This window comes from Prionailurus bengalensis, chromosome B3, assembly GCF_016509475.1.
Source record: "Prionailurus bengalensis isolate Pbe53 chromosome B3, Fcat_Pben_1.1_paternal_pri, whole genome shotgun sequence".
Lineage (NCBI taxonomy): Eukaryota > Metazoa > Chordata > Mammalia > Carnivora > Felidae > Prionailurus > Prionailurus bengalensis.
Window position 1 is genome coordinate 103,352,073 of NC_057355.1, and position 27,383 is coordinate 103,379,455.

At 41.5% G+C, this 27,383-nt stretch overlaps 1 protein-coding gene across 1 annotated transcript in view; it reads right to left on the reverse strand.

The window, feature by feature from the left end:
* Positions 1-810: 810 nt before the first annotated feature.
* ATG14 (autophagy related 14) overlaps positions 811-27,383 on the reverse strand; it is a 41,879-nt gene continuing 15,306 nt past the window's right edge. The window contains exons 4-10 of the mRNA XM_043556224.1: positions 24,993-25,074; positions 20,488-20,725; positions 16,290-16,519; positions 14,489-14,606; positions 13,028-13,118; positions 12,865-12,950; positions 811-3,778 (exon numbers count right to left, since the gene is read on the reverse strand). Coding sequence (XP_043412159.1) covers positions 3,472-3,778; positions 12,865-12,950; positions 13,028-13,118; positions 14,489-14,606; positions 16,290-16,519; positions 20,488-20,725; positions 24,993-25,074 — 1,152 coding nt within the window. The 3' untranslated portion in view covers positions 811-3,471. The remainder of the gene's footprint in view (positions 3,779-12,864; positions 12,951-13,027; positions 13,119-14,488; positions 14,607-16,289; positions 16,520-20,487; positions 20,726-24,992; positions 25,075-27,383) is intronic.

Here is a 27,383-nt window from a genome sequence, read left to right on the forward strand (position 1 = left end):
AAAGCCCAGTTTCAAATTCCTGGTACATCTTGTTGATGTAACTTTTAATGACCACCCAACTACTAAGGATAAAGTTATCCTTAGTGCTTCCTATCTGCTTTGCCCTGATTCCACATCAGTCATGATGGAGCTCTGGGGCTGGGCACCTCCGAGCAGTATACACTAGATAGGAGGAGCATGTTTGGAAGTGTTACTAGGAGGCGGAAGGGCACTGGCACTGAAGCGCGTGCCCTGTTTGGGACCCTTCTGTCTCCTTGCCCATTTTCCTCCTGCTACCTGGTAGCTTTCTGCAGGTGAAACAATAGGGCGAACCACGCAGCAGTTCCCCAGTAATCACTCTTCTCCAGGATCTAACCTGAAAGGGGGTGGGGGAAAAGGGGAAGAGTGATTCTTCAAAACTATCTGCATTTTCTCTCAACTCAACAGATCGCCTCCAACCTCTGACATTTCTCTTTCCTGTCCTGAAGAAAGTCTGGGCAGGTTCCATATGGGCACCCTGTAGGCCCCCGTGCATTCCTTCCCACGGAGCTGCTGCTGTGCTACATACACCATACATCTTTCCAGAAAGTATGCAAGTGGTAAGCAACTAGTTTTTCCCAGCTTACTAAAGATAGACAGTTACTGTTAATACCACCATAAGCTCTAATTTTTAAGATTACCAGGCCTTTTTCATTACCTAGCAAAAAATTCTAAAAAGATTACCCTATAATTTGTATGAAGTATTTCAGTTAAATTTCATTCTTGCTACCCTTGATGTATCAATAGAAACGAGCAATCAAGAGCTTGAAAAAGACATACATATTAGCAAAGTACTGTTAAAAGATTTATTGCAATAATACAATAAAAGTTTAGAAAACATTTGTTATGACTCAAACTGGTTTGGAAGTCACAGAGTAATGGGAAATTCCTGCAACATGACACCACAAGGAGATTCTCAGACACTGTAGTTCTTTTAAAAACAGCATGCTCCTGAATGCTCTTTACCAAATTATCGAAACACGAATCCTTAAATGAATCCTGTCCAACAACACCCAATGTTGACACACTGTTTTTCCCCTTAACTTAAAGATGTGCAAAACTTCTCTTAGTTATATTCCATTACAAAAGAAAAAAGTAACAGACCGTTTTAAGCAGCCTATTTGGTGCCTGTAGGTTTTTATTAGTATTACCTTGTTTTGACAAATCATTTTATATGGAAAACATGACCAAGTTCTATGGCTTTTGTTTAAAAAAAAAAATACCAGCTTCAATTTTTAAAAAGCTGTTTACATATGGTTCTGGCACCTACATGTAAGATTTTAATGAGCAGCAAAGAGAGTAGGAAAAAACAGTGGTTGAAATGTATATTTAAGAATATTTACAGGGTGGATCCAGTGCAAAATAATGAAAACCAAAATATCTCAGCAGTGTAAGCCAGTATGTTGGTGTTCGAAACCACTAAAGGGTTTGATCATTTAACCCTAAATAAAGTGCCTCTAGTTGATATAAACAACAAAATATACCCTACCAATCCCTAATTTCCCATATTCTTGTAAATTCTGTTGAATTACTCTAGATATGAGTTCTGACCTCTGGATTCTATTCTTTAGCTCAATCTCCCATTCATAGTTTTGTAAGAGGCTTGAGCAAAACCATGACTGTGCATCTTTTAGCTGCAGTCCCGTCTCTATCCCCAAGCCCCAAATGCGTCTTCCAAAACTGGAGACTAAGCTCTTCTTTTTGAGGGTCTGAAATGCCTAGACAACCCTCATTTCATGGGATTTTAAGTTCATTTGGTATTTGTTCAAGTCTGCCGTACCCGTTCTCTGAATTTCAGACCTGCGTGGTACAATGCCAGCTCAGCAATCATGAAGCTGAGCACTTAAAACAGACACCTGCTATTGAGAACCCACACGTTTCCTCCCTAAGTGGAAAATCCAGAGAGTCTGGGAACCTGTGACTCCTGGATAGAAATAAACACCCTTCTTCTGCAACTCTACCAAACACTAAATATACCAACAGCAAAAGCTATATAGCACCTCGGATTTGGAGGCAAAGTATCAACTATGATAATTACAAGAAGAAAAGAAGCTAGGGCAAATCTCTGAATGATTTATCTGAGGTACTGTCATGCTAATCACACTAACAAGATATGGTAATAATGCCTGTTAGGAATTTTTCATAGGATTTCTTTTTGTAGTTGTTACATAGGATTTTTTTTGCAATTATTAAAAATAAAAAACTACTTACATATTTGTACATAATGCCTCTACAATTTTCTTATAAGATTGTCACTAAGAGAATGACAAGACAGACACATTAGCTGAAAATGATCTCCTGGTGAGGAAAAATTCTGTCAGAGCCTTCCCCACGATAGAGAATAGTATCAGCTATAGCGATTTGCTCTGCATTTCTGAGTGAAGACAGTGTCCCTAGAGCAACAAAGACCTCTAAGAAAACAAGCAGGATGGTTTTCTCTTGGAAAACCTGCCACCTACTGAATCCCTTAGAAAGAAATTGGGACACCAGAAGAATGACCAGAGGCCATTTAATTAAGTGGCTTTTAACCTGTGCCCAGGCAGGCATTTCACTTACATAAGGGAACAACCTTAATAACTTATTTTTCACTCAGAAGAAAAGTTCAGTTTCAAAATGCACATAGTGTAGATGGTAGGAATTCAATAATCTGAGAATGAACTTAATTCCCTTCAGAATGTAAGAAAATAGTTTTTAAATCTCCAGGCCATCACTGCAGCTGGGAATTCTTCTGTTCATGGATGTAGGTCCAAAAATAAAAAAGACCTTCATTTCTTTGGTGTGTGGGGATAAAGAAAAACAGGAATGTCTGACAAGCTACGACAGCAGCAGCATGAATGAGATAATTTTCAAACTACCCCTCCCCTCCCCCAAAACACCACCCCCCACTTCCAAACAAACGAAAATCCTTGACCTAAAAACCAAACATGACCAAATCCTAAAGAAATCAAGTATTTCAAATTGCCTGCTGGTTCTCTGTACAAAAAAATGATGGCATAAGAACAAACGCATATGAAACAGTTTGTATCTTGCAAGTCCTGATCATCAAGAATCACTTCCTTGTGATTCTGCCTCTAAAATGTGAAGTGTTCAGGAATAGTCTCCGCATCACAAGGACCAATGTGTCAACCTGCATCCGTGGGTCCTGTGGCCTGTGACTGAAGGGAGCCCAAGTGAATTTTCTGCTTCAACAGAACACACACACTGGTCTTTCTTCCACCAACACTGGTCTGGGCAGAAGGACCTCTGACCCTGCTGTTCTACTATAAGCATGTGGGTCACTCCCATCGGCCATCTGATAAACAGAAATGCTTGTCTCCCTGCTTTACCCAAAACACAATGGTTTAACCTCTTTCTGTTCCAGGCACTATTTTAACTGAATACATAAACTTTACTAGAACATAGTGGAAGAACAACTATCTTGATGCAAACCTGGCATGTTTTGGTCCGGGTGCGTTAGCGGTGTCCAGTGTAAGCCTTAAACCAGGAGGTCACTGAGGCTGCGGCGGAGGAGATCATCCCACCGGCACTGCTGCTCGCGATGGGCGGGGACACCTGGCTGCTCTGGCTCTGGGAGCCTTCCACAGGCTGGGAAGGGATATCGCAAAACCGGGGACTCGGCAAGTTCTCCCAGTCTGTGCCCAGGTCGGTTTCCTCATCACTGACGCGTTCGTCGCCACTCTCATCTGACTCCCCAGCAACGCCGGGGTCCACAAACTCCATGGACTCCTCCAGGTCCGCTCGCACTTCAAAGGGTCCCGACCTGTGCACACACAGTGAAGGAGTCTTTAAGACAACCAGCATTGTTGGGGCGCCTGGGTGGTTTGGCCGGTAAGTGTCCAAACTCTGGATTTCGGCTCGGGTCATGATCTCACAGTTTGTGGGATCAAGCCCCAAGTCGGGCTCTGCATGGACCATGGAGCCTGCTTGGGATTCTCTCCCTCTCTGCCCCTCTCCCACTGGCGCTCTGTCTCAAAACTAAACGTCAAAAAAAAAAAAAAAAAAAAAAAAAAAAAGACAACCAGCATTGTGACAACACATGACATGAGGCCTGACAGGATAGGAGGTCCAGAACCACCACTCCACCTGTTTCCCAAGTCTGCACTGTGCTCACTGTTGGTCTATAATTGAGTTTTTCTTTACCTAAATAACTGCCATCCAAGTAATGAACAAAACCACAATACCACACTTTTCCTCAACTCTACCTACTTGATTTGTGAAGATCCTCGATGGGAAAAACCCAACCACTGAGACTAACCATGCTGGTCCAAAGTACAATTCCCTGTTTTATACTACTGTATCATCTATGCATTTTAATGAGACAATTCTGACAAAAACAGTCACTTGATATATACTCTGGTATATTAGTTGGTGGAACAAGAAATAAACGTAAAGGAAAAAACCATACAGATGTTCTCTGCCTTATGGAAGCCTCCAATTACTGTGTTCCTATGACTCAAAAGAACTAAATGGTACGGCTGTATGCATGTTAGCAATGCTCCCTTGGATGGGTGTCATCAGCAGGCTCCTGAACACATTTTAAGATATCCCATAATTTTCAAGGGACACATTTATAACAGAATGAGAGAGAACTATTTAGATTGTATTCATCTGGAATAGTGCCTACTTCTGCACTATATTTTAGGAGAAAACTATTCCCCAGAGGTCCCTAATGATGTCGTCATCTCCACATCTAATAACCTTCTCAGGACTCACCCTCTGACAGCTCCTCAGCACCACGGTGGAACTGTGTCAGCAAACCCCACCCAGCTCTGCTGCTGCTTTCCCCTGCCCCTTTCAAGTGTCGGTCAGCTCCTGCCTCAGAAGAGCCATTTCCTTCTTTGGCTGGGGGGGGGTGGCACAGTCACCCACCCACTTCTCTTCCATGCGGCCATCCACGGGGTGGGGCCAAGTCCCTCCAGCGGCCTCTCTCTCCACCCCCAAGATAAGGACACATGCCTCAGTTCATTTACCAGTTTCAGTGATATTTATGTTGGGGAAAATGACAGGGGCTAGCAAAAATAACAGAAATGAGAAATACCCTAGAGTACGGCCTGCCATTTTGGCCTATGGCCCAAAATTCTTTACAGCCTTTGTGAAAAAGCGCAGCGCTGGCCTCCAGTGCACCTCACTACACCCGCACCTTCCAAATCACTTGCTCCAGGGTCAGGTAGCCTTTGCTCCTCCAAGACAACCCTGCTTCCCAGCTGAAACACAGCAAGAGTAACAGCTAACATTTCTGTTCCAGGCACTGTTTTTTAGGGCTTTATACAAATACTAAGTTGAAAGATGCACCACAGGGTTTCCCTTTGGTCCTGGGAGCAATTTACATTTCAAAAAGCCCCTCAGACCAGGGGCTCCCAAGTTTACCAGGAGAAGGGTAATTTTGCAAGGGGTGAAGGCAGCAGGAACTGGGAGACTCTCCTCACAACCCTTCTACCTCCCCTGCAGCTTGATTCTCAAATCAACAACTACTGAAACCAGCATCTTAGCAGAGTATCCCTTTCCTGTTTCCTTAAAAGATTCTCCTTACCTTTCGTTTTCTTTGTTTTTTTTGATACCTCTCCTCCTAGCCTCACGGCCTGCTAGAGCTCTCCATCCAAGGGCTCCCAGGTTCATCTCAGGTATCTGAGCCAGTTGACCAGTCTCAAAACAAGCCAGGCGGGCCTCCTCCCTCATATCACCAAATAAGTCCCCTTCCAATCCTTACCATGTCCCTCCAGCTCAGGTCCTTACTTCACTACTGCCTCCTCCTCGCCAGCGTCTGCCTCCAGTCAGTCCCACCGGCCTCAGCTTGCCAGAGAGCCACCTCTCTCTTCTCATGGTGGCTGCCTACTAAAACTGTTCACAACTTAAGTATCTTAGCTGGGTTACCCCCTTTCCTAAACACAGAGCTCTCTCATTCTGTCCTGTTGAGCTCTGTAGTCCAGGGGCCTCAGCACCGGGCGCCATTTCAAGCCTTCCTTTCTGCTAGCTCAGAGACACAGCCTGCTTTCTGTCCCTCTTCGATGCCACCTTATCCAACTGGTGGGAGACTGCCACGGTCCCCAGACCCCCCTCCTAAAGGGTTTTCCCAGGGGACAGGCAGAAGTGATACAAGGGGAGGTGTGTGTGTGGGGGGGGGGGGAGTGATACTTCTTCCAGGCAGAGCTCCCCTGGAAACCACTTGGGTACTTCTCTGCTTGGAATCTCACAGGGCAGAGTCTACTTGGCATGGATGGGTGCTCATTTAAGTACTTCAACTGAAAAAGCAGTCAATGATTCCCAAAGCGGCCAGTTGGAACAATTTTTGTTGCCCAGCATACCCTGAGCCACACACGTTACACAAAATTAGCAAAAGAATTAAGTCTCTTATGCTTAATGTCTTTGGAGAATAAAGATTACTAATTTTTTCATGATGCTGGAGGGAATTATTCTTACCAATTAAGGCAACAAAATGATCTTTTTGGTTTTTTTAAAGTCTCTTTTGCAAACTATCTTATTTCAAAAATATTACCTGACAGAATATATAACTTCAAGAATAAACTCTGTGCACTTTGGACGATAATGATGTGTTAAGGTAAGCGCCATCATGATAAAGATTGAATGAGATAAGAAAAATCAATAGATATTAAATCCTGGGGAAAATTCTAATGAGCAGGGTAACTGCATGGTCTGTCTCTCCACGGACTACTCAGCTGCAAGAAAAGACAAATACAGGAATTCTGCAGTGGAGAAGGTAAAAAGCATCCTGAGTGGGTGATCAAATTAACATCACCAATGAGGGAACAGGAGGCCACTGTGGCCTCCAGAGTGTCCAGGAAACACTCCTGCCCAGGCAGTGTTCCAGCCTAGAATGCACAGAATTCCTAGAGTCTCAATACAGGAAAACATCAAATTCAGAACCAAAGTTCTATTAAAACAAAGGGAAAAATGTTAATGTTGTAAAAGACAAAGTAGGCTATGAGCACGTTCCAGATTTAAAGAAGGTTAAAGAAACACAGCAACTAAGTCCAACACCAGACTCTAGACTGGATCCTGTACTAGAGGGGACAGTACAATAAAGGACATTAATCTAGTCCACAGACAAAATGGGCAGATGGGCGGTAGATTAAAATATTCTATCAATGTGAAATTTGCTAATGTTGGTAACTGTACTATGGTCAAGCAGGAAAATATCCCTATTTTTAGGAGATATATGAAGAAGTATTTAGGAGTCAAGAGCCATGAGGTATACATAACCTATCCTCATAGCGTTCAGGAAAAAAAAAAAAGTGTGTGTATTTTTAGAGAGATCGCACAAATGATAAAGCAAGCAGGGTAGAACAGTAACAAAGGTGAGTCTGGGTAAAGGGTATATGTCTTTGTACTACTATTATTTTTTGCAATTTTGAATATATTTGCAAGTTTGTATTTAAAAAAAAAAAAAAAGTTTATGTTGGATTCTGGATGGGATCCTCAGTTCAGTTGATCTCAATGGAAACAGAAAATCCCACCCAAGTTCCAGTAACAATCTCTCCAAAGCCTTGATTGTGGCTGAGGCAGGTGTGAAAGAGGACTTTTGAAGCTCTAGTTCCTCCTGGCTCAAAGACCACAGACTCGAATGTCATGAGCCTGGCTGTGTACACAGACTTCCGTCAGACAGAGCCCCCTGGTGCTAACTGGAGCACTGACTCAAGGGTGAGTCCACAGAAAGCTTCAGACCCTCCAAAGAAATCTGCCCCCAGTAGAAGAGTGCCTGTTTTTCTGAACCACCACCAATACTGAGTAGCATCAGTCCTTTCCATTTTTCCAAACTGATGGGTGAAAACTGGAAAGCTGTTTTGAATTACACTTCTTTATTCTCAGTTGATGAGGCTGAAGATTTTTTTCATTTGAATATGGACCAGTTGCATTTTTTGTGTGTGAACTGCCTATATCAATCCATTGTCTACTTTTTATTAGGTTTGCCTTTCTTTTACAGATTTGAAGGGGTTTTTTTGAAAGATTTCTTCAAGTAGTCTAGATTTGAATCCCTTGTCTGCTATATAGATTCCAAAGGGTATCTGTTGCTTGTCTTTTTGGCTTTGTGTATGGTATCTGGTATTCTACCAGAGGCATTTAGAGGTTTGACATAGTAAAATATGTAATTCTTTTCCTTCCTTCATGGCTTTTGGACTTTGTGGCTTGTGTGGGAATTCCCTCCCCACCCTGTGATTATAAAACACTGTCTTTTCTCCTAGTTATTTTCTAGGTTTTTTGTTTTTGTTTTTTTAAAATAAAATAAGGTCTTTGTTTCATCTGGGTGGAATGTGGTATGAATTCGACTTTCTCCCTGTATGAATACCCAACTAAGCTCACCATTGTTGAGCTATTATTATCTGACGCAGCACGCTACCCCTATCACCTATTCTCTGCATATACAGGGTTTGCTTCTGGACTCTATTCTCGTCTCACGCTCCACCTACTTGCATGCTAACAGCACCTTGTTTTCATTACCTTTATATGCTGCGTTAAAAGGGGCCAAGCTCATCCTTTACTATTCTTTTTCACAATTTCCTTGCAGACTGTGCTTCTAGTTCAACTTCAGAATTAGCCTGTCAAAGTTCCAATAAACATCTGTTGAAATTCTGATCAGGTTTCCTTTTGGGGAGAAGTAGCATTTTTATAATACTCAGCCTTCCTATTTCTAGACAATCCTAAGGGTCTTCACTGCCTCAGGCATTCTTTCATTCAGTCCCACACCTCATACAGTGCCTGGCAAACATTCAAGAAATGTGTGTTGCATAATTTTAAGTTTCATATTCCCTTCATATAGGTTTGCATATATTTTGTAAAGGTTATTCCTATACATAGTTTTTGTTGCTACAATAAAAGGAATCTTGTTTTTCATTTTTTCATTGTATCCTCTGACTAGTTGCTGGCGTATAAGAAAGCAGCAGCTCTTTGTATGGTGGCCTTGAATCCGGTCACCATTCTGAAGTATCATTTCTAATAGTTTTAGTTCTCCTAAGTGTCCAGTTCAGTAATCATATCCTCTACAATAATGTCAATTTAGTTTCTTTCCAATATAAACATAGCTTACTTCTCTGTAAAAATGTTTTGCCTCACCTAGGCCCCCAGAGCAACGTTAACATAGCAGTGATAACAGGCATCCTTGTTTATTCCCGACTGGAGAGGAATTCTTTTATCAAACATCTATATAAGTAAAATGTCATCATAGCCTTTTCTGTAGGTTTATGGTAGATATCTATAGATATTTGTTTATAATTCATTTTTAATTTGCAAGTAGTTTTAACTATTAATAGGAACTGAATTTTATTCACTGCTTTTGTGGCATCTATCAAGCTGACCTCACATGTTTTTTCTTCTTTAATCCGTTAATGTGATGTAGTAGTATATACTGGTTAAAAAGCAGGAGTGTCTACTACTTTCTGGAGTCAGATGGGTGCTGGGACCCTGGCTCCACTACTTTCATGCCTCTGTGACCATGGGCATGAATCACTTGACCGTGCTAAGCTTCAGTTTCCACCCGCTCTGTAAAATAGGAGTAATAATCCCACTTGTGATTTAAGGCATGTCAGGCAGTTGGCCCAGTGTCAATAAATATTGGCTCAATAAATATTTGTTCTTATTATAAAGGATCAATATCCTAATGTTGAACCCTTTACAAATAAGGTAGAGAGAATGGCAAGCAAACTCACAGAAATCAGCCAATAAAACTGGAGAGGATTTCTAACAGGTTTGTGTGGCTCGTGAACCAATAGATGGAACGTAAGGTGAGGGGCATGAACTCCCCTATAAAACGGCACAAAATTCTGGTGTGTGTGCTATTTCCTGGAGAGAGTACATAGCTTTTTCCAAAGAGTTCTATGTCTTAGGAAAGTTACTGTTTTAGGTGGGGGGAGATACACAAGCCAGTGGTTAAGGGCAGATCACCACAAAAGTTCAGTGCAACATGGAGGAAGCCAGACATCCTGGCCAGTGGAGCGGGTACCCCTTGAGCCTTGGTTCCAGTGTCAAAGCAAATGAACATGGGAAAGGGCCTCCCCAAAATAACTTTCCCACCTTCTGTTTTTCTTTGTTCTCTTTCAAAAGTGCCAATACCTTAACCAAGTCAGATCTGCAGAAACGTGGAGACCATCAAGAGCAAGGGAAGAAGTGCTCAGAGAGGGCCGCTTGGATGACACCAAAGAAAAGCCTCATCTGTGTCCTGCTTTTATGGGCTGAGAGACTAGAAAGAGCCCACTGACTAGTCCTGGTTGGTGTTTATTGTTACTGACACCTGTTTTTAAGCTAATAGATTTTAAACTACTTCACTCCATAAACTTCTAACAAGTTTTACATCCAACAAATGGTGGCCAGATCAAGAAAAAGAAAATTGGGAAGAATGGTGGGAGGAGCGAGCGGGCATGAAAGCAAATGCACAGGAAATGGGGTAGACCCCTCCACGGGGCTGGGAAGAAACTGACGTAGATTCAAAGAAAGGGCTTTTGGTCTTCAAGGACAGCACCAGGAGGCCCCGCTCCAGAAACAGTTGGGTTCTTCCCTTTTGTTTTAGGTGTTAAAAATGTTGGATATTAATTTTCTGAGAAATGATTTTTTAAGGACCATAAAGACGCAAACAGGATTAGCCTCTGGTTTTCTCCTGTGCGGGACTGGATTATTTTTATCCTTTTTGGAGACTCTGGGGGTGGGGGACAGGCCCCTGTACTCTGCTGACACATACAACTCTCCTTAGAAGTATTCACAACACCGACAAGGATGCCCACTCTCACCGCTGCTGTTTAACATAGTGCTGGAAGTTCTAGCATCAGCAATCAGACAACAAAAGGAAATCAAAGGCATCAAAATTGGCAAAGATGAAGTCAAGCTTTCGCTTTTTGCAGATGACATGATATTATACATGGAAAATCCGATAGACTCCACCAAAAGTCTGCTAGAACTGATACAGGAATTCAGCAAAGTTGCAGGATACAAAATCAATGTACAGAAATCAGTTGCATTCTTATACACTAACAATGAAGCAACAGAAAGACAAATAAAGAAACTGATCCCATTCGCAATTGCACCAAGAAGCATAAAATACCTAGGAATAAATCTAACCAAAGATGTAAAGGATCTGTATGCTGAAAACTATAGAAAGCTTCTGAAGGAAATTGAAGAAGATTTAAAGAAATGGAAAGACATTCCCTGCTCATGGATTGGAAAAATAAATATTGTCAAAATGTCAATACTACCCAAAGCTATCTACACATTCAATGCAATCCCAATCAAAATTGCACCAGCATTCTTCTCGAAACTAGAACAAGCAATCCTAAAATTCATATGGAACCACAAAAGGCCCCGAATAGCCAAAGGAATTTTGAAGAAGAAGACCAAAGCAGGAGGCATCACAATCCCAGACTTTAGCCTCTACTACAAAGCTGTCATCATCAAGACAGCATGGTATTGGCACCAAAACAGACACATAGACCAATGGAATAGAATAGAAACTCCAGAACTAGACCCACAAATGTATGGCCAACTCATCTTTGACAAAGCAGGAAAGAACATCCAATGGAAAAAAGACAGCCTCTTTAACAAATGGTGCTGGGAGAACTGGACAGCAACATGCAGAAGGTTGAAACTAGACCACTTTCTCACACCATTCACAAAAATAAACTCAAAATGGATAAAGGACCTAAATGTGAGACAGGAAACCATCAAAACCTTAGAGGAGAAAGCAGGAAAAGACCTCTCTGACCTCAGCCGTAGCAATCTCTTACTCGACACATCCCCAAAGGCAAGGGAATTAAAAGCAAAAGTGAATTACTGGGACCTTATGAAGATAAAAAGCTGCACAGCAAAGGAAACAACCAACAAAACTAAAAGGCAACCAACGGAATGGGAAAAGATATTCGCAAATGACATATCGGACAAAGGGCTAGTATCCAAAATCTATAAAGAGCTCACCAAACTCCACACCCGAAAAACAAATAACCCAGTGAAGAAATGGGCAGAAAACATGAATAGACACTTCTCTAAAGAAGACATCCGGATGGCCAACAGGCACATGAAAAGATGTTCAGCGCCGCTCCTTATCAGGGAAATACAAATCAAAACCACACTCAGGTATCACCTCACGCCAGTCAGAGTGGCCAAAATGAACAAATCAGGAGACTATAGATGCTGGAGAGGATGTGGAGAAACGGGAACCCTCTTGCACTGTTGGTGGGAATGCAAATTGGTGCAGCCGCTCTGGAAAGCAGTGTGGAGGTTCCTCAGAAAATTAAAAATAGACCTACCCTATGACCCAGCAATAACACTGCTAGGAATTTATCCAAGGGATACAGGAGTACTGATGCATAGGGCCACTTGTACCCCAATGTTCATAGCAGCACTCTCAACAATAGCCAAATTATGGAAAGAGCCTAAATGTCCATCAACTGATGAATGGATAAAGAAATTGTGGTTTATATACACAATGGAATATTACGTGGCAATGAGAAAAAATGAAATATGGCCTTTTGTAGCAACGTGGATGGAACTGGAGAGTGTGATGCTAAGTGAAATAAGCCATACAGAGAAAGACAGATACCATATGGTTTCACTCTTATGTGGATCCTGAGAAACTTAACAGGAACCCATGGGGGAGGGGAAGGAAAAAAAAAAAAAAAGAGGTTAGAATGGGAGAGAGCCAAAGCATAAGAGACTGTTAAAAACTGAGAACAAACTGAGGGTTGATGGGGGGTGGGAGGGAGGAGAGGGTGGGTGATGGGTATTGAGGAGGGCACCTTTTGGGATGAGCACTGGGTGTTGTATGGAAACCAATTTGTCAATAAATTTCATAAAAAAAAGAAGAAGTATTCACAACACCACCATTTAGAAAAAAGCAAACACCCTTCTTACCTGCCCAGGTGTTCAGAGTTCGGACTAACCAGGTACATGAGATTCCTGAGAGTATGCAGTGGTTGTAACTGATCTAAATTTACATGCTAGAAAAAGCAAAAAATTGATTAATATTTTCAACCATGTATCAAATTAAAAATTAGCTCACAGTGTATTTCCATACCTGAGAAAAGCAGAGATAAAGAATATTTGCATTCAGTTTCTTCACTGCTCGAGTAAATTTCTGTCTGCTGAGATTTTCCCCACAAAATTCACTGGAAAACAAACACAATTCATAAAGTTTTTTTTTTTTTGAGGAAATTCTGTTAAAATATCTATTTTGAGGAGTATATTTTACCCCACAGTTCAGTACAAAACTGAATTTCCTTTGCCTTTTTATAAGCTATACTAACCAGAAACTTTCTAAAAATGAACTACTGCCCTCATGAGCAATTTCACCGCCATCTATAAAAATTACAAATGCATACACCCTCTAACCAAGCAATTCTGCTTCTGAAAAATTTCTGAACAGTAATGAAATGACAAATGTACAAGATTATTCCATGAAGTATAAATAGGGGACTGGTAAGATCCTGGCACATTTACATGGAGAAGCCTCTGCTGTCTACTCCATGCAGAAGGACAGCCGAAGGCTCACAACGGCCCTCCGAGGCCCACCAGATGTGCACCTCCACCTTCGCTCTCCGCAGGGCTTTCTCTTCGCCCGCAGCCTCTCCCTCGGGGACCCCCATGGCTTGCTCCCCTCCTCCCTCAGGGTCACAGGTGATCACACACCTGCCCGCTCACGCACAAGCATTTCCCTTCCTCCCCACTCCCACTCTTTCACCCTGCTTGAACGTGCTCCACAGTATTTATTACCATCTGACACACACACCCCTTATTTATCATTCATCCCTCTGTTAGAATAAAGTGCCACTTGGGCAGGGATTCTGTTTTCATCACCACTGTACCCGCTAAGTGCCCAGAACAAGGCTCAAATATTTATTAAACACTCAAAAAGCAAGGTGCAAAACACCTTAGTATAGTATAATACCTTTTGTTTAAAAGAGGAGAGAGATGGTAATACAGACTTACATTGGTTTGAAATGTAAGGATAACTGGACAGGGGTAGGAAGGTCATAGTAGGAACTGAGTAGATTGTAAACCGTTACATTTGTTTTTTTTAAGATTTTATTTTTAAGTTGTCTCTACACCCAACATGGGGCTCGAACTCACAACCCTGAGATCAAGAATCACATGCTCCTTTGACTGAGCCAGCCAGGCACCTCTAACTTTTTTTTTTTTTTTTAATTTTAAACCATATTTTTTTCTTTTACAAAGTTGAAAAAAAATACCTAAGTGTCACAATTTACCCAGTTCTTCCACATGAGCATACCCTCTGGATATCCTGGGTTTTCTTTCAATTATTTTTCTAAGTGGGAGAATTCTCTGTGGTCTTTTTAAAGAGTTCATGTGCAATTGTAAGATACTGAAGTAAACTTGCACGTTAGGCTTTTGAAATTAATCTCAGTTTTTCACAGTTAGTAATACTTAAATTCCTGTTTTTGGTTTAGTTAGAATAAGAAGACAACAGGAACACAAGAGATCTAAGATAAGGATGACGTCGCCACCTTTAATTACTTGCCTGTTGCACAGCTTTTTGGGAAGATTTATGTCAAGTATATGAGACAAAATGTTGACCAGCTGAGTCGCATAGCACAACGCAGCGCTGATCGTGTAAGCGGGGTTACTGTGCTCCATGTCTGAGTAGAAAAACAACCATACACAAACAACTTTAATTTCAACAAAAAATACCAATGAACCTAGGTTTCATGATTTGTAATTTAATCATTATGCTGTTGATGGTTATGTTTTGATCCTTACTTACAAAAGGTTCATGGCCAGACATTAATGTTTCATCATTTATGGTTTTGTGCTGAGTAGAATGTAACCTAAGCATATGGGCCTAAGCAGGCACAACATAAATGAAATTAAAGTCTGAACTGCTTGGACCTGAGGAGGTATTATTTATCAAAGCAGTCAGTTAATGCTCAACTTACGTGTCACCTTCTCGGAGAGGCCTCCCCTGACTGCCCTCCCCTGACTGCCCTATGGAAAAGCAGTCCCTTCCTGTGTAGCCCCACCCCACAAATGGTGCTGGATCTGTCCAGGACACACACTCAGTAAGATGCCTTTGATCAGTGCTTGCTTCCTGTCCTTCTACCCACAGAAAGGCAAAGGGCTACACCCGTCTTGGTGACATCGCCTTTGTGTCACCAGCACCCAGCACTGTGCGTGACAGAAAGCACATACTCACTATACATTTGCTAAATGACTAAATGAACAATCTTCTTTCCACCAAAGAAACCTATAGGGGTTTTTAAGGGTTTTTCTATTAGGGTATTTCTATCTCCATGTAGGCCTGCTAAAAACAAGTTCTTTACAAAGAAACTCTAAAAACGGGATTCACAACACACTAAATATACTAACTAGTGAAGTCTTCTATATAAATAGAGCAATATCGTCCCCTAAAAGGTGAAATATCTAAAAAATATTTCAATCCATCCACTGACTGGATATAAAACGTGGTATAGCCACATTACATACAATAGAATACTATTCAGTTATAAAAAGAATGAAATGCTAATACATGCTACAATATGGATGAACCTTGAAAACATCATGCTATGTAAAAAAATCGAGACACAAAAGGCCACACATATATGAGCCTATTTTTACGAAATATTCAAAACAGACACATCTATAGAGACAGAAAACAAAACTACAGATCTTCCTTGACTTATGATGGGGCTGTGCCTTGATACACCCATAACTTAGCCTGGCCTGCCTTACATAGGTCCAGAACACTTCCATTAGCCTACAGCTCGGCAAAATCATCTACCACAAAGCCTGTTTATAATAAAGTGCTGACTATCTCATGCTACGTAATGAATACCATACAGAAAGGGAAACACCAAACAGTCATCAGTGCGTCTACCAGCTGTTGACCCTCGTGACTGCGTGGCTGCCTGGAAGCTATGGCCACCAGTGCCCAGCATCACGGGAGGGTATGCACCACATCTCGCTAGCCCAGGAAAAGATCAAAATTCAAAGCGTGGTTTCTACTGAATGTGTATGGCTTTTATACCACCATAACATCAAAAAATCCTAAGGTGAACCACTGTAAGTTAGGATCATCTGTAGGGGTTGCCAAGGGCTGGGAAGAGAGGGGATGGGGGAGACAGTTTCATGCCCCGGAGTTTCCGTTTGGGGTGATAAAAGTGCTCTGGAACTAAACAGAGGTGGTAACTGCACAATACTGTGAACGTACTAATGTCCCTGACTTTTTTACACTTTAAAACTGTTAATCTTGTTAGGTCAATTCTAGCTCAATTAAAAAAATACATATACTTATAAAAGTTTTCAGAGACTATTTTGTTTCTCACCAGGCCCCTGTGTGGTTTTCTTCTCTTCTACCCAATTGTAGTAGGCAGAGTAGTCCCCGTTGTTGGGAAGGCTAATCCAAGGCCCTGTAATGCTAATGCTGGTGTCCCCGTTGTGATCATCACAGACCCATCTCCCGGAGAGGTAAGTTGTCCTCCGGGCTTCGGCAAGCTTGCTCACAGTGCTGGAGGTCATGGCACTGTCACTCTCTGAGGACACATCTGCAGGATCTCTAAAAATCAGAACATGCATACAGATTTCAAGGGACTAGGTTTTAAAGAGCATGCAAGATACTTGCCTCGTACACAGAACGATGGAAGATGCACACACTAGGAAGCGAAGTGGGACATACAGAGGTAAGTCATTCTATCAGAGATGAAGCTCAAAGCAGCTGTAGCACAGAAGCCCCCAGCAGGGTGGCAAAGATGCCACCCAAAGCCAGGGCCTCAAGTATCAAGGCCTCAAACGATTTGGTCTCAAGACCCCTTCGCATGCTTACAATTTTTTGAGGACCCCAAAGAGCTTTTGTGTATGTGGGTTAAACTACAGATATTTACTTGTATTAGAAATCAGAAAAGATTTAAATTATTAATTCATTTGGAAATAATAAGCCTATTACAAGTTAACATAGTATTTTTTGTGTTTTTTTAAAAATTTTTTAATATTTATTTTTTGAGAGAGATAAGAGTACAAATGACGTAGGTGCAAAGAGAGAGGGAGACACAGAATCTGAAGCAGGCTCCAGGCTCTGAGCTCCTGCACAGAGCTCGACGCAGGGCTCGAACCCACAGACCGTGAGATCATGACCTGAGCTGAAGTCGGACGCTCAACCGACTGAGCCACCCAGGTGCCCCTATCATAGTCTATTTTTAAGGGAAAAAAAAAAAAATCTGTACTTTTCCAAACAAGAAAATTAGTGAAGAGTGACACTGTCCGCTGACGGGCTGAAACACACAGCACAGCACAGCGCTGCTGGTCAGGACTTCTGGAAATCTCTTGAACACCCAGATCTTGCATATGTTCTGTCAAGTGAGAATAGGGTCCCGTGAAAAAACCAACTAGTTCCACTTGCAACTCACTCAAGTGTTTTTTCTTAAGCCAATCGTGGCACTTCAGTAAGGAGCAAAAGAGCTTCTGCATACTTCCCATTTCATCATGTGGTTTATTAAAAAGATGAGTACAAAAGGGTCAAGACTTAATAAAATTTATAAAAATAATAATTTCTACTGCTTCATCAAGAACATTCTTGATGGGAAACACTTTTTCAAAACTTGCGAGTACATGGTGGAATACAATGACTAGTAACACAGCTGGTTATCCCTGCCTAGACATCTGTTAAGGCACCAGAGTTTTTACCCACGATGGCTTCCGAGCCACTAGTGCAAATGTCAACACAGTGAAAAAGGAACAGTGTTACTATTATAAAAATACTTCTGACTGCACGGACGCCCTGAGAGGTCCACAGACGACCCTTTGAGAATGGCCGGCCTGAAGAGAAGAACAGAATGACAGATCCAAGCAGCCCCAGATGCACCATGGTAGAAGAACACAGTGTGTCTGGGGAGGGGAGATGATCAGTGTGGTTGTGTGTAGGATTCACGAGGGAAGTGCCAGGAGATGGTGCTAGAAAAGTAGGTGGGAAACTGGCAGACTGGGAAGAGTCTTCCGTACTGCTCTAAGTTTAGGTTCTGTTCTCTTAGCCAGTGGCTCTCAATCCTTTCTCCTTCTGCCACAGCGCACCTGCAAAGTAACTCCTCCTGGCTGGCACGGGGAAGACTGGGCATGAGGGCACCACTGCCAGTTCTAAGCTGTACCTCTACTTCCTTCTTCCACTTAAGGAAGTTTGAGAAATGTGAATGAACAAGAGATCTTATTATAGGAATAATTTCAAAACTATCCGCCTAAAAAAAGTCATAGCATATAATAATACACACTATTACACAAGACTTAAGCAGCACAGGTACAGAGGAGAAAGTTTTTCTCCATGTTTTCTCTTTTGCAACTTTGTATGCCATTGTCCGTCTTCTTAGTCTCCTAAAATCTGAGACAGTGTCTTAAGACAGTGTCTCTGTTGGTCTTTGTGTCTTTGTGTCTCTGTGTCGGTCTTTGTGCTGACAGCTCAGAGCCTGGAGCCTGCTTCGATTCTGTGTCTGCCCCTCGCCTGCTCACACTCTGTCTCTCAAAAATAAACAAACATAAAAAAAAAAAAAAAAAAAAGACAGTGTCTCTGTTTATTGTAATGTGTTTTTTTTTTTTTTTTAATTTTTTTTTTTCAACGTTTATTTATTTTTGGGACAGAGAGAGACAGAGCATGAACGGGGGAGGGGCAGAGAGAGAGGGAGACACAGAATCGGAAACAGGCTCCAGGCTCTGAGCCATCAGCCCAGAGCCCGACGCGGGGCTCGAACTCACGGACCGCGAGATCGTGACCTGGCTGAAGTCGGACGCTTAACCGACTGCGCCACCCAGGCGCCCCTTAAATTTTTTTTCAACGTTTATTTATTTTTGGGACAGAGAGAGACAGAGCATGAACGGGGGAGGGGCAGAGAGAAAGGGAGACACAGAATCGGAAACAGACTCCAGGCTCTGAGCCATCAGCCCAGAGCCTGACTCGGGGCTCGAACTCCCGGACCGCGAGATCGTGACCTGGCTGAAGTCGGACGCTTAACCGACTGCGCCACCCAGGCGCCCCTATTGTAATGTGTTTTAACAATGATATCTTCGCCTACCAGAATCTAACTTTTTTTTATTTTTGAGAGAGAGACAGAGTGTGAGTGGGGGAGAGGCAGAGAGAGGGAGACACAGAATCTGAATCCAGGCTGAGCTGTCAGCACAGACCCTGATGAGGGGCTCAAACCCACAAACCATGAGATCATGACCTGAGCCAAAGTCAGACACTCAACTGACTGAGCCACCCAGTCACCCCTATCAGAATCTAATTTAGCATCGGGACACCTGGCTGGCTCAGTCGGAAGAGCATAGGACTCTTGATCCTGGGGTTGTGAGTTTGAGACCCATGTTGGGCATAGAGATTACTAAAAAAATAAACTTAAAAAAAAAAAAAAAGAATCTAGCATAACATTTCTGTTTTTTCAGCTTTTTCCTCCCCAAAGACCTGATCACCTGTTTTTATTTGTTTTTTTAATGTTTGAGAGAGCAAGCGAGCAAGTGAGCCCACACATGCGTGTTGGGGTGGGGGGAGGGAGGCAGAGAGAGAGGGAGACAGATAATTCAACTCAAACTCACAAATGTGACATCATGACCTGAGCCGAAGTCGGACACTTAACTGAGCCACCCAAGCACCCCTGCCACTGTGCTCGAGGTTTCTAGACAACCCAAATTCTAGACCCAAAAGGCTACTTTAGAGTCTATTTCTGAACTTTCTGTTCTGCTCTATTTTGAATCTGCCTTTTTGTTTTCATATTTAACAACTATTACTAATGAAAAATTACTTGGTAAGAGTCAGAGAGCAGGTTTTCAAGTCAGAAGCAACAACCAGACCTTTAGGCTTTTAGGAAGTTAACTCTGCAAGAGCTAAAAGGATACAGTAAAGTAGAGCAAAAAATAGTAATAGTCCTAACTAGCAACAGTCCACGGACGGTCCAGGGAAGGGTGCTGGGAAGTGAGGGCAACTGAAAGGGAGAGGAAAATCCTCAACTTGAAGAGCCTGATGGTTAGTGAGAAAGCAAATGAAACTCCTCAGTGGCAATTTTCAAACCTCATCATCATCTGGGGAAGGTTAAAAATAAATAAATAAAAGTAATGGGAGATGGACTGGGAGGCTGAAGTTGTATCCTCTGGAACCTGTATTTTTCAAACATTCCTGGGTGACTCTAATGAACATCCAGGTGGGGAACTACTGTCTTGTCCATCCAGTGATTCCAGAGGGTCTCCGTGCACTACAGCCTAAGACTAAACTTAGCATCCAATGCTTAACCGTGGTGGCTAGTTACCAGGAAAAGGCTCAGATCAGTCAACAAGCAAGTGCCCCACTTTTTTGAGGGCCACCGCCCTTCACCTTGGCTCCCTCCCCAATTTCATGCAGCGTGTACTGTTTGCTGAAGCAGATAAGACTTCAGTTTCATTACCAGGAAAGCCAATGACCCTAGAATGAACCCAATAAATGAGGTGCTGACATATTTGAAAAATACTTGATCTTTGGAACCTGATCTATTCCTAGAGTCAAAAGACTCACCGTACCTCACACTAGTCTTTACTTCCTCGATTGGAAAAATGACAGAGGTGAGCTCTAATATATGAGATCGCCGAAGATTTGCCAGACGCTCGTAATGACTCCTTAAGTCGATGGTTTTTTTTTCTACCAGGTCACCCAGTTTGCGGTTGTGCCTCTGAATCTTCTCCTTTTTCTCTTGATGCCGCTGTGCTCGAGTATAAAGCTTCTGATTCTTTTCCTTGGTTTTAAGAAGGCCTTCGGAATCTAAAATAAATAAATCACATGCAACAATTATCACTACAAATAGTTCCTGGGCAGTGCAGAACCCACCACACAAGCCTAAGCGTCTTCCTGCAGTTTAACTGAAAGCAAAAGCTCATTCAGGTTAACTAGATAAAGCTAAATGGAAACTGAGAGTTCAGCTTAAGTAGATTTTACACATAAATCAATGTGGACCACCACTAAAAGGACTCTGGGTCTCCATCTGTAGTCATCATTTGCAAGAACCACTCAACAGCTACCAAGTTTAAGCTCAGACCAGGCAGTACCTGACTTATGGTAAGCACTGAAGAATAACCACATTGGGCAGAAAAGGTATCTAGTGCAAGTTTGAAAAACTTATTGGCCATCTGATTTTCCTGTCCAGCAAGCAGCTATTCTATGCCACATTTGAAGCTCCGCAGAGACAACAAAAGCCCAGCCACACAACCAAGAAAGGAGACAGATGCTCATCCTGTCTGATGTGTGTCCTTTTCACGGAGCTCCTTTAGGTTTGGGATTAAGACCTGCTAGAGTGTTAGGTTGTGACTAAACTTCTCTAAAGTGGCAAAAACAAGTTGTAAAATCTCAGAAAGACGCCTAGAAACAATGTAGGAGGTCAGACAAGTTCAAAATCAAGCTCATCATTTTCCCACAAAAGCCTCATCTTGATACCTAGGTTCTCTACTTAATGATTACACTTGACCCGCCCACTGCCCAAGTCAGTCCCCTGCTGGTCAATTCCATGAGCTGATCACTCCATGACAGTTCTTTAGATCTAGGGCTTTCTTTTCATTCCCACTGTTACAGTCTTATTAACTCTCACCCAAACCCCATCTCCAGCTTGGCTCCACTCCATGCTGTCACTGGCTCAGTCTTCTTCAACTGTAACCAGTGCCTGGCAGGTCTCCACTGCCAAACACAGACCGACCTCCCTGGACTTGAGGCCACCCCCACACCGGCACATACCCCACTGTTCCCTTCTGCACACCCTTCATTCAAGCCTCATTCAATTACTAGACACTCCAGACCTTTTCCACAAAGTGACACTATTTTTTAATTAGAGAGAGGGAGAGAGGGAGAGATCGCAAACAGGGGAGATGGGCAAAGGGTGAGAGACAGAGAGACAGGGAAACAGAGAGAGAGAGAGAGAGAGAGAGAGAGAGCGAGAGCGAGAGCGAGAGAAAGAATCCCAAACAGGCTCCACACTCAGTGCAGAGCCTGACACCGGGCTCAATCCTACAACCCTGGGGTCATGATCTGAGCCAAAATCAAGAGTTGGATGCTCAACCGAGCCACCCAGGCTCTCCAAAGTGGAACTATTTAAATGCACACATGCATGGATACAGAACCAGTCATCATTCCCTTTATGAGGTCTCACTCCTATCCTGTTCAGATCAATGTCTCTAGGAATGCTATTAGCTTCTATTCCTCAAATGTCCAAATTTTTCTCATTCATTGAGGCCCCCCTCCATAAATGCTCCACAGACCCTTGCTCTTCAGAGGCCTATGGCACTGTGGGTACGTCACCTATGGCACACGGCTTAGTTCCTTATACCAGATCCAACCAAAGCTTTGCTGTCCTCTGACTAAAATGTAAGCATCCAATATGTGTTTCACACGTCCTCTGACTGAGGCCCACTGAACCTAAGTATTTCACTGTAGCCATAAAGTTTCTTGCAGTTTTACTTCTCCTTAGGTGCACATTCTCTTTACCATTCTTGCTCAATGTGGATGTTCTAATGTTTAAGTCTTTCTGGTTCCATCACACTTATTTTCCAGCAAGCTCATTCATTTTCATGATCTCTACTGAGTTCTCTGCCAAGTGCTCAACTGAATGTTTGGCCATATGGTGGTCAGACGTTTTAAAAACAGTTTAGAACTTAATACCAAGATCCTCCACAGGTGGCAGGAAATCATCGGTCACCTAATCTGCACTAGTGCAGACTCAGCACTCAAGAGTTTCACTTGTCCTTCTCTCCATGCCATCTCCCCTAAACATAAAAGCACTTTGATGCTCTTTCTGTCATCTACTCTTGGTTGTTTGGATAAGGAAGTCTGTAGCACAGATCAACTCAACCTTCATTCAAGGTTCGTATATATGTATGTATATATATAAAATGTCTGTATTATTCTGTATCATGACACATAAAATCAAAAGATTCCAGAGAAATATTCATCAGGCTCTATAGTTTAGAACATATAACCTTTTCTGAATATTTGTGATATTTCAACAACAAAGCTAAAAAAAATATACTATCTACTGGGTAGCAAGCTCTTAATCTGTGAACTTGAGACCATGCATAGTTTCTGGAATCCATTAACTTCCTTAAAACTGTTTGCAAAATTTTCTGAGTCTCATCTGTGGTTCCCAACACTGGTAGGTTCAGCAGTACCACCCAGAGCAGGGCTACTCAAGAGTCGGCCTATGGATCTGGGCCCATCAGTAAACTTCTACCAGCCAGACAAGAGAAGTACAGAAATACAGAGTAAGTTTAGCCTACAGATACTGCCTATCTCACGTAGCAATATGCCAGTGCCATGATATCCAAGTGTCCAATCATGCTTCCAGTATTTTATTGTTTTATAAAAGTACTGGTGTCAGTTTATGACAGATTAGACACCACAGAGGAAAAAACTGGTCTTTTACTCCAGACAGTTTGTGAACCACTGACGCAGTCCCCACGCATGAGATTTCAATTTCTCACGCCCAGGGTGGGCCCTAGGGCTCTCTCTCGACCTCACAAGGGTCACCAGGTGACTCCGATGGCTTGCTAGGGAGAGAACCCACTGTTACAGGGTCCACTGCTTTTATTTAATGTTTTCCTTTTTAAAGCCCTTACTCCGACACGTGATGGAAAAATGTGACAGGCACATGTGGAAAAGTAAGACATGATCACAGTTAAAAGCGAAGACAGTCTAGCCAGAAAGCTTTGTTGCCTGTCAGCCCATGTTGAAGTTCTGAGTGTGACGTGCCACAGGGCTGAAAAGAATGGTAACTGGTATTCCTCTCCTCCCTCTTCACCCTCTCCTTCAACAGAATCCACACCAACCTCCTCATAATCCTTCTTGAGGGCCTCAGAAAACTCTCCTTCCTCCATGCCCTCACCCCTATACCAGTGAACAAAGGCATGCTGTGCCTACACCAGGCCAAACTCATGGTCCAGCTGAGCCCAGGCCTCCTGTTGCTCAGCATATGCACAGCTTGCTGTACTGTGGCCACGTCTCCATCAGGTACCACAGTAGGAGGCAGGCCCACTGCGTTTAGTACCAAATCTTCTCTGTGGCGATTTTGTTTTGGGGAGTTAGAATCTGTTAAAATCAGCTGATCAAAGTCTTAAACTCGCTCATTAGGGAAACGCACAAACTCAGTAACTCCAGCAATTTCAGGGGGCTCACAGATGCCTGGCGGCAAACCCCTGGTGTGAGCATCACGGAAGGCTGTGGAAAGAGGATGAACCAATGTTAAGTCACGAGTCTCTACACTGCTCCTGAACCAGGGCCTCTGGAGATGCATGTGGAGCTCAGTGGGTCACCGGCTGTCCACATGCTCAGCACCTCTTCACCAGGCTGCCTGCCATTCTAGCCTAGTAACCCTGTGAAACGCCACAGGAGCACCTTAGGACATTTTCAAAGGAAGCTTTTACTCTGTTACATACCACTATAAAATACTTGCTTCTGAACACAACAAGCAGACAAGAAAGGGATTCATGAGGTATGATGGTGACTCACTCTGAACTTTAAACACTGATTTTCAAAAATACATGTAATGTTTCTAAGGATACAAGATTTCTAAGAGGGCTCTCCAAAATTTTGACAACCATCTACGATAAAGTATGATATATGCAAATATAATGTAAGATTAATACAGATTAAAATGTGTATGAGACTCACTCATGGAGAAAAGCCAATATTCTGTGCTTCTGGAATGAACTAATAATTATAACTGAGTACCAAGCTTCCTGTTGGCAAAGGAAAATGTAAAATACATATTCCTTAATTTTTTTAACTGAGAGAAGTAGTGTATTCAAAGTAGTTTTATATATACATATACATGTATATATATAATATCTCTTTGAAAAAATATATAAATATATTTATTTATTTAAAATCCTTACAGAAATGTTTTACAAGAGGAGGAAGCCAAGCAGGAAACCTTTCCAGGTTGCTATTGCCTTCCCCCCTCCTCTCTCTCTCTCTCTAGCTTATTAATCCAACAAAATTCCACACTGGCACTTTATTAGGTCTAGAAGAAGAGGGGCAAATTACTTACTTATCTTCATTTCTTCATTTCCTTTACATATTGTTTGTTTTAGCTGTTCAATCCTCATCTTGCAGGACATTATTTTCCATCTCTTAAAAAAATATATATACAATAAATATCACAAATGTTGGTCTCTTATGATGAATATGATTATCTACCCAGGATCATTATTATTTTGAAGCATATCTTAGAAAACACAATGAAGAAAAGACCAATATAATTATACTTATTATAACTTTTGTAACTAACAATGGTGGATTACAAAACAGAACAAAATGTCATTCTGTAGGAAATTAAGACAAAGAAATTCACATAGTTTTTTTTTTAATTTAAATCCGAGTTAGTTAACATATAGTGTAATAATGATTTCAGGAATAGAATTTAGTGATTCATCACTTACATATGACACCCAGTGCTCATCCCAACTGCCCTCCTTAATGCTCATCGCCCATTTAGTAGTCCATGCCCCACACCACCCCAAGACCCCACCAGCAACCCTCAGTTTGTTCTCTGTATTTAAGAGTCTCTTACGGTTTGCCTCCCTCTCTCACATAGTTCTTTTATGTGTTAATGAGGACAGAGAAAAATGGTGAAGGATATTCTCAGGATATTCTCTTAACCTGCTCAGTCCAATATATAGCTAGTGATCCCATGTGGCTATTTAAAAGTAATTTGGAATTACATAAAATAAAATTCAGTTCCTACTCAACACCACCCACATGTCAAATGTTCAACACCACATGTGGCTACCATATTGGTGAGTATAGATACAGACAGACCACAGAAGATTCCACTACTACACTGCTTGAAACTCTTTATGCTATTCCCTGAGGAGACCATTAACATCACTGTATTATATCACTAATACAATAAGAAACTATTACTTGCAAAATAATAAAAAACTCAATAAAAACAGAAGTTTTTTTCCCCTAAGGTGAATAAAAGATCAGTAAAAATGCAACCTGGTAGTCAGTTAAAAAAATATGATTATCTGTTCTGTAAACGTGGATAATTCCAAGCTTAAAACAGCATTCAAATGTTTATGGTGTTTAACACTGGTCTTAATCCTGATGGTATAAGAGGTAGAGCAGACTGCAGAGATAGTCCAGCTGGCGAAGTGCTAACCTCTCTGCTGGACAGACATTTGAAAACAGACTCATGGGGACTGATGGATGGATTGAGAGATGAAATAGCAATGAGATGTCCTCACTTTTATAGGGTATTAGTCTTTAAGAACCAGTACTGAAGTTTTTGATAGAAAAACTAGAAAACAGTACAGGGAATTTAGAAACATGGAAATGGGATTCTTTATAAATAGCCTTTAACGATCTTTTTCTATACGACATACTTTGTTTCTATAACAGAGCATAAGAATTCACTTATATCACATATATTATTCAAGTTATTGAAAAATTATGAGTGGTGCTTATTGTGAAAAAAAGTAAACATCACAGAAGAGAAAAAATAAAATGATCGTTAGCTTGACTCCTTCCCATTCTTCAAGGGTAATCTCAAAGTTTAATACGTATCTTTTCAGATTTTTTTTAGAGTATATTTGTATTTAAAACACATACACAGATGGAATCATACTTTACTCTAGCCTTTTTGTTTGCTCTTTCATTAAAGAATTTATCCTGGACATCATTCCGTATCAACACATATGGATTGATCACATTCTTTTTTAACAACTACACGGTATCCATTATTTATCTTATCCTGTCTGATGAGCATTTAAGTTATTTATGGATTACTACCCATGCAGTAGTCAATCAGCTTCTCTATCCATTAATCCCTGTATTCACGCATTTGTTTTAGGAGGAAAATTGCTAAATACCACATGTGTAATAAAAAACAAAAAACAAAAACAAAACCCAAACCACCAACTTATCCTCCAAACAAATATGTCAATGTATATATTCTCACCAACACTGAGTAAAAGTGTTATTAATCAAACTCCCTATTTTCATATGTTGTACTCATTTTGTCCCAGTTTATGTTCATTTTTCTCTGGGTCTCCAACACACAGAACTTTTAAACTTTTATGTAGTCTGTCAAAATGTTTTCCTTTATGGCTTATAAAGGCCTGCTTATCTGCAGAGTACATAAATACTCTCCCATATTTTCTTTTAATATTTTTAGGAGTTTACTTTTCACACTTAATCAGCAATCCATGTAGGGAGTGTATATTTACAATGAGTAAGTTTTTTTCAAAAAGGACAGTTTATGGTTCTTGTATTCCTATGTCAATACCAGACTTGATACTTATCCTTTATAATGGCTCTAAAATTAACTGCCAATATTCGGTGTTTGGTATCTAGATAAAATATGTGAGGGCCCACACTACAAATATATTCAAATAGAAAACTGCCAAAAATGATCAAAATAAATTTAAATTCAAAA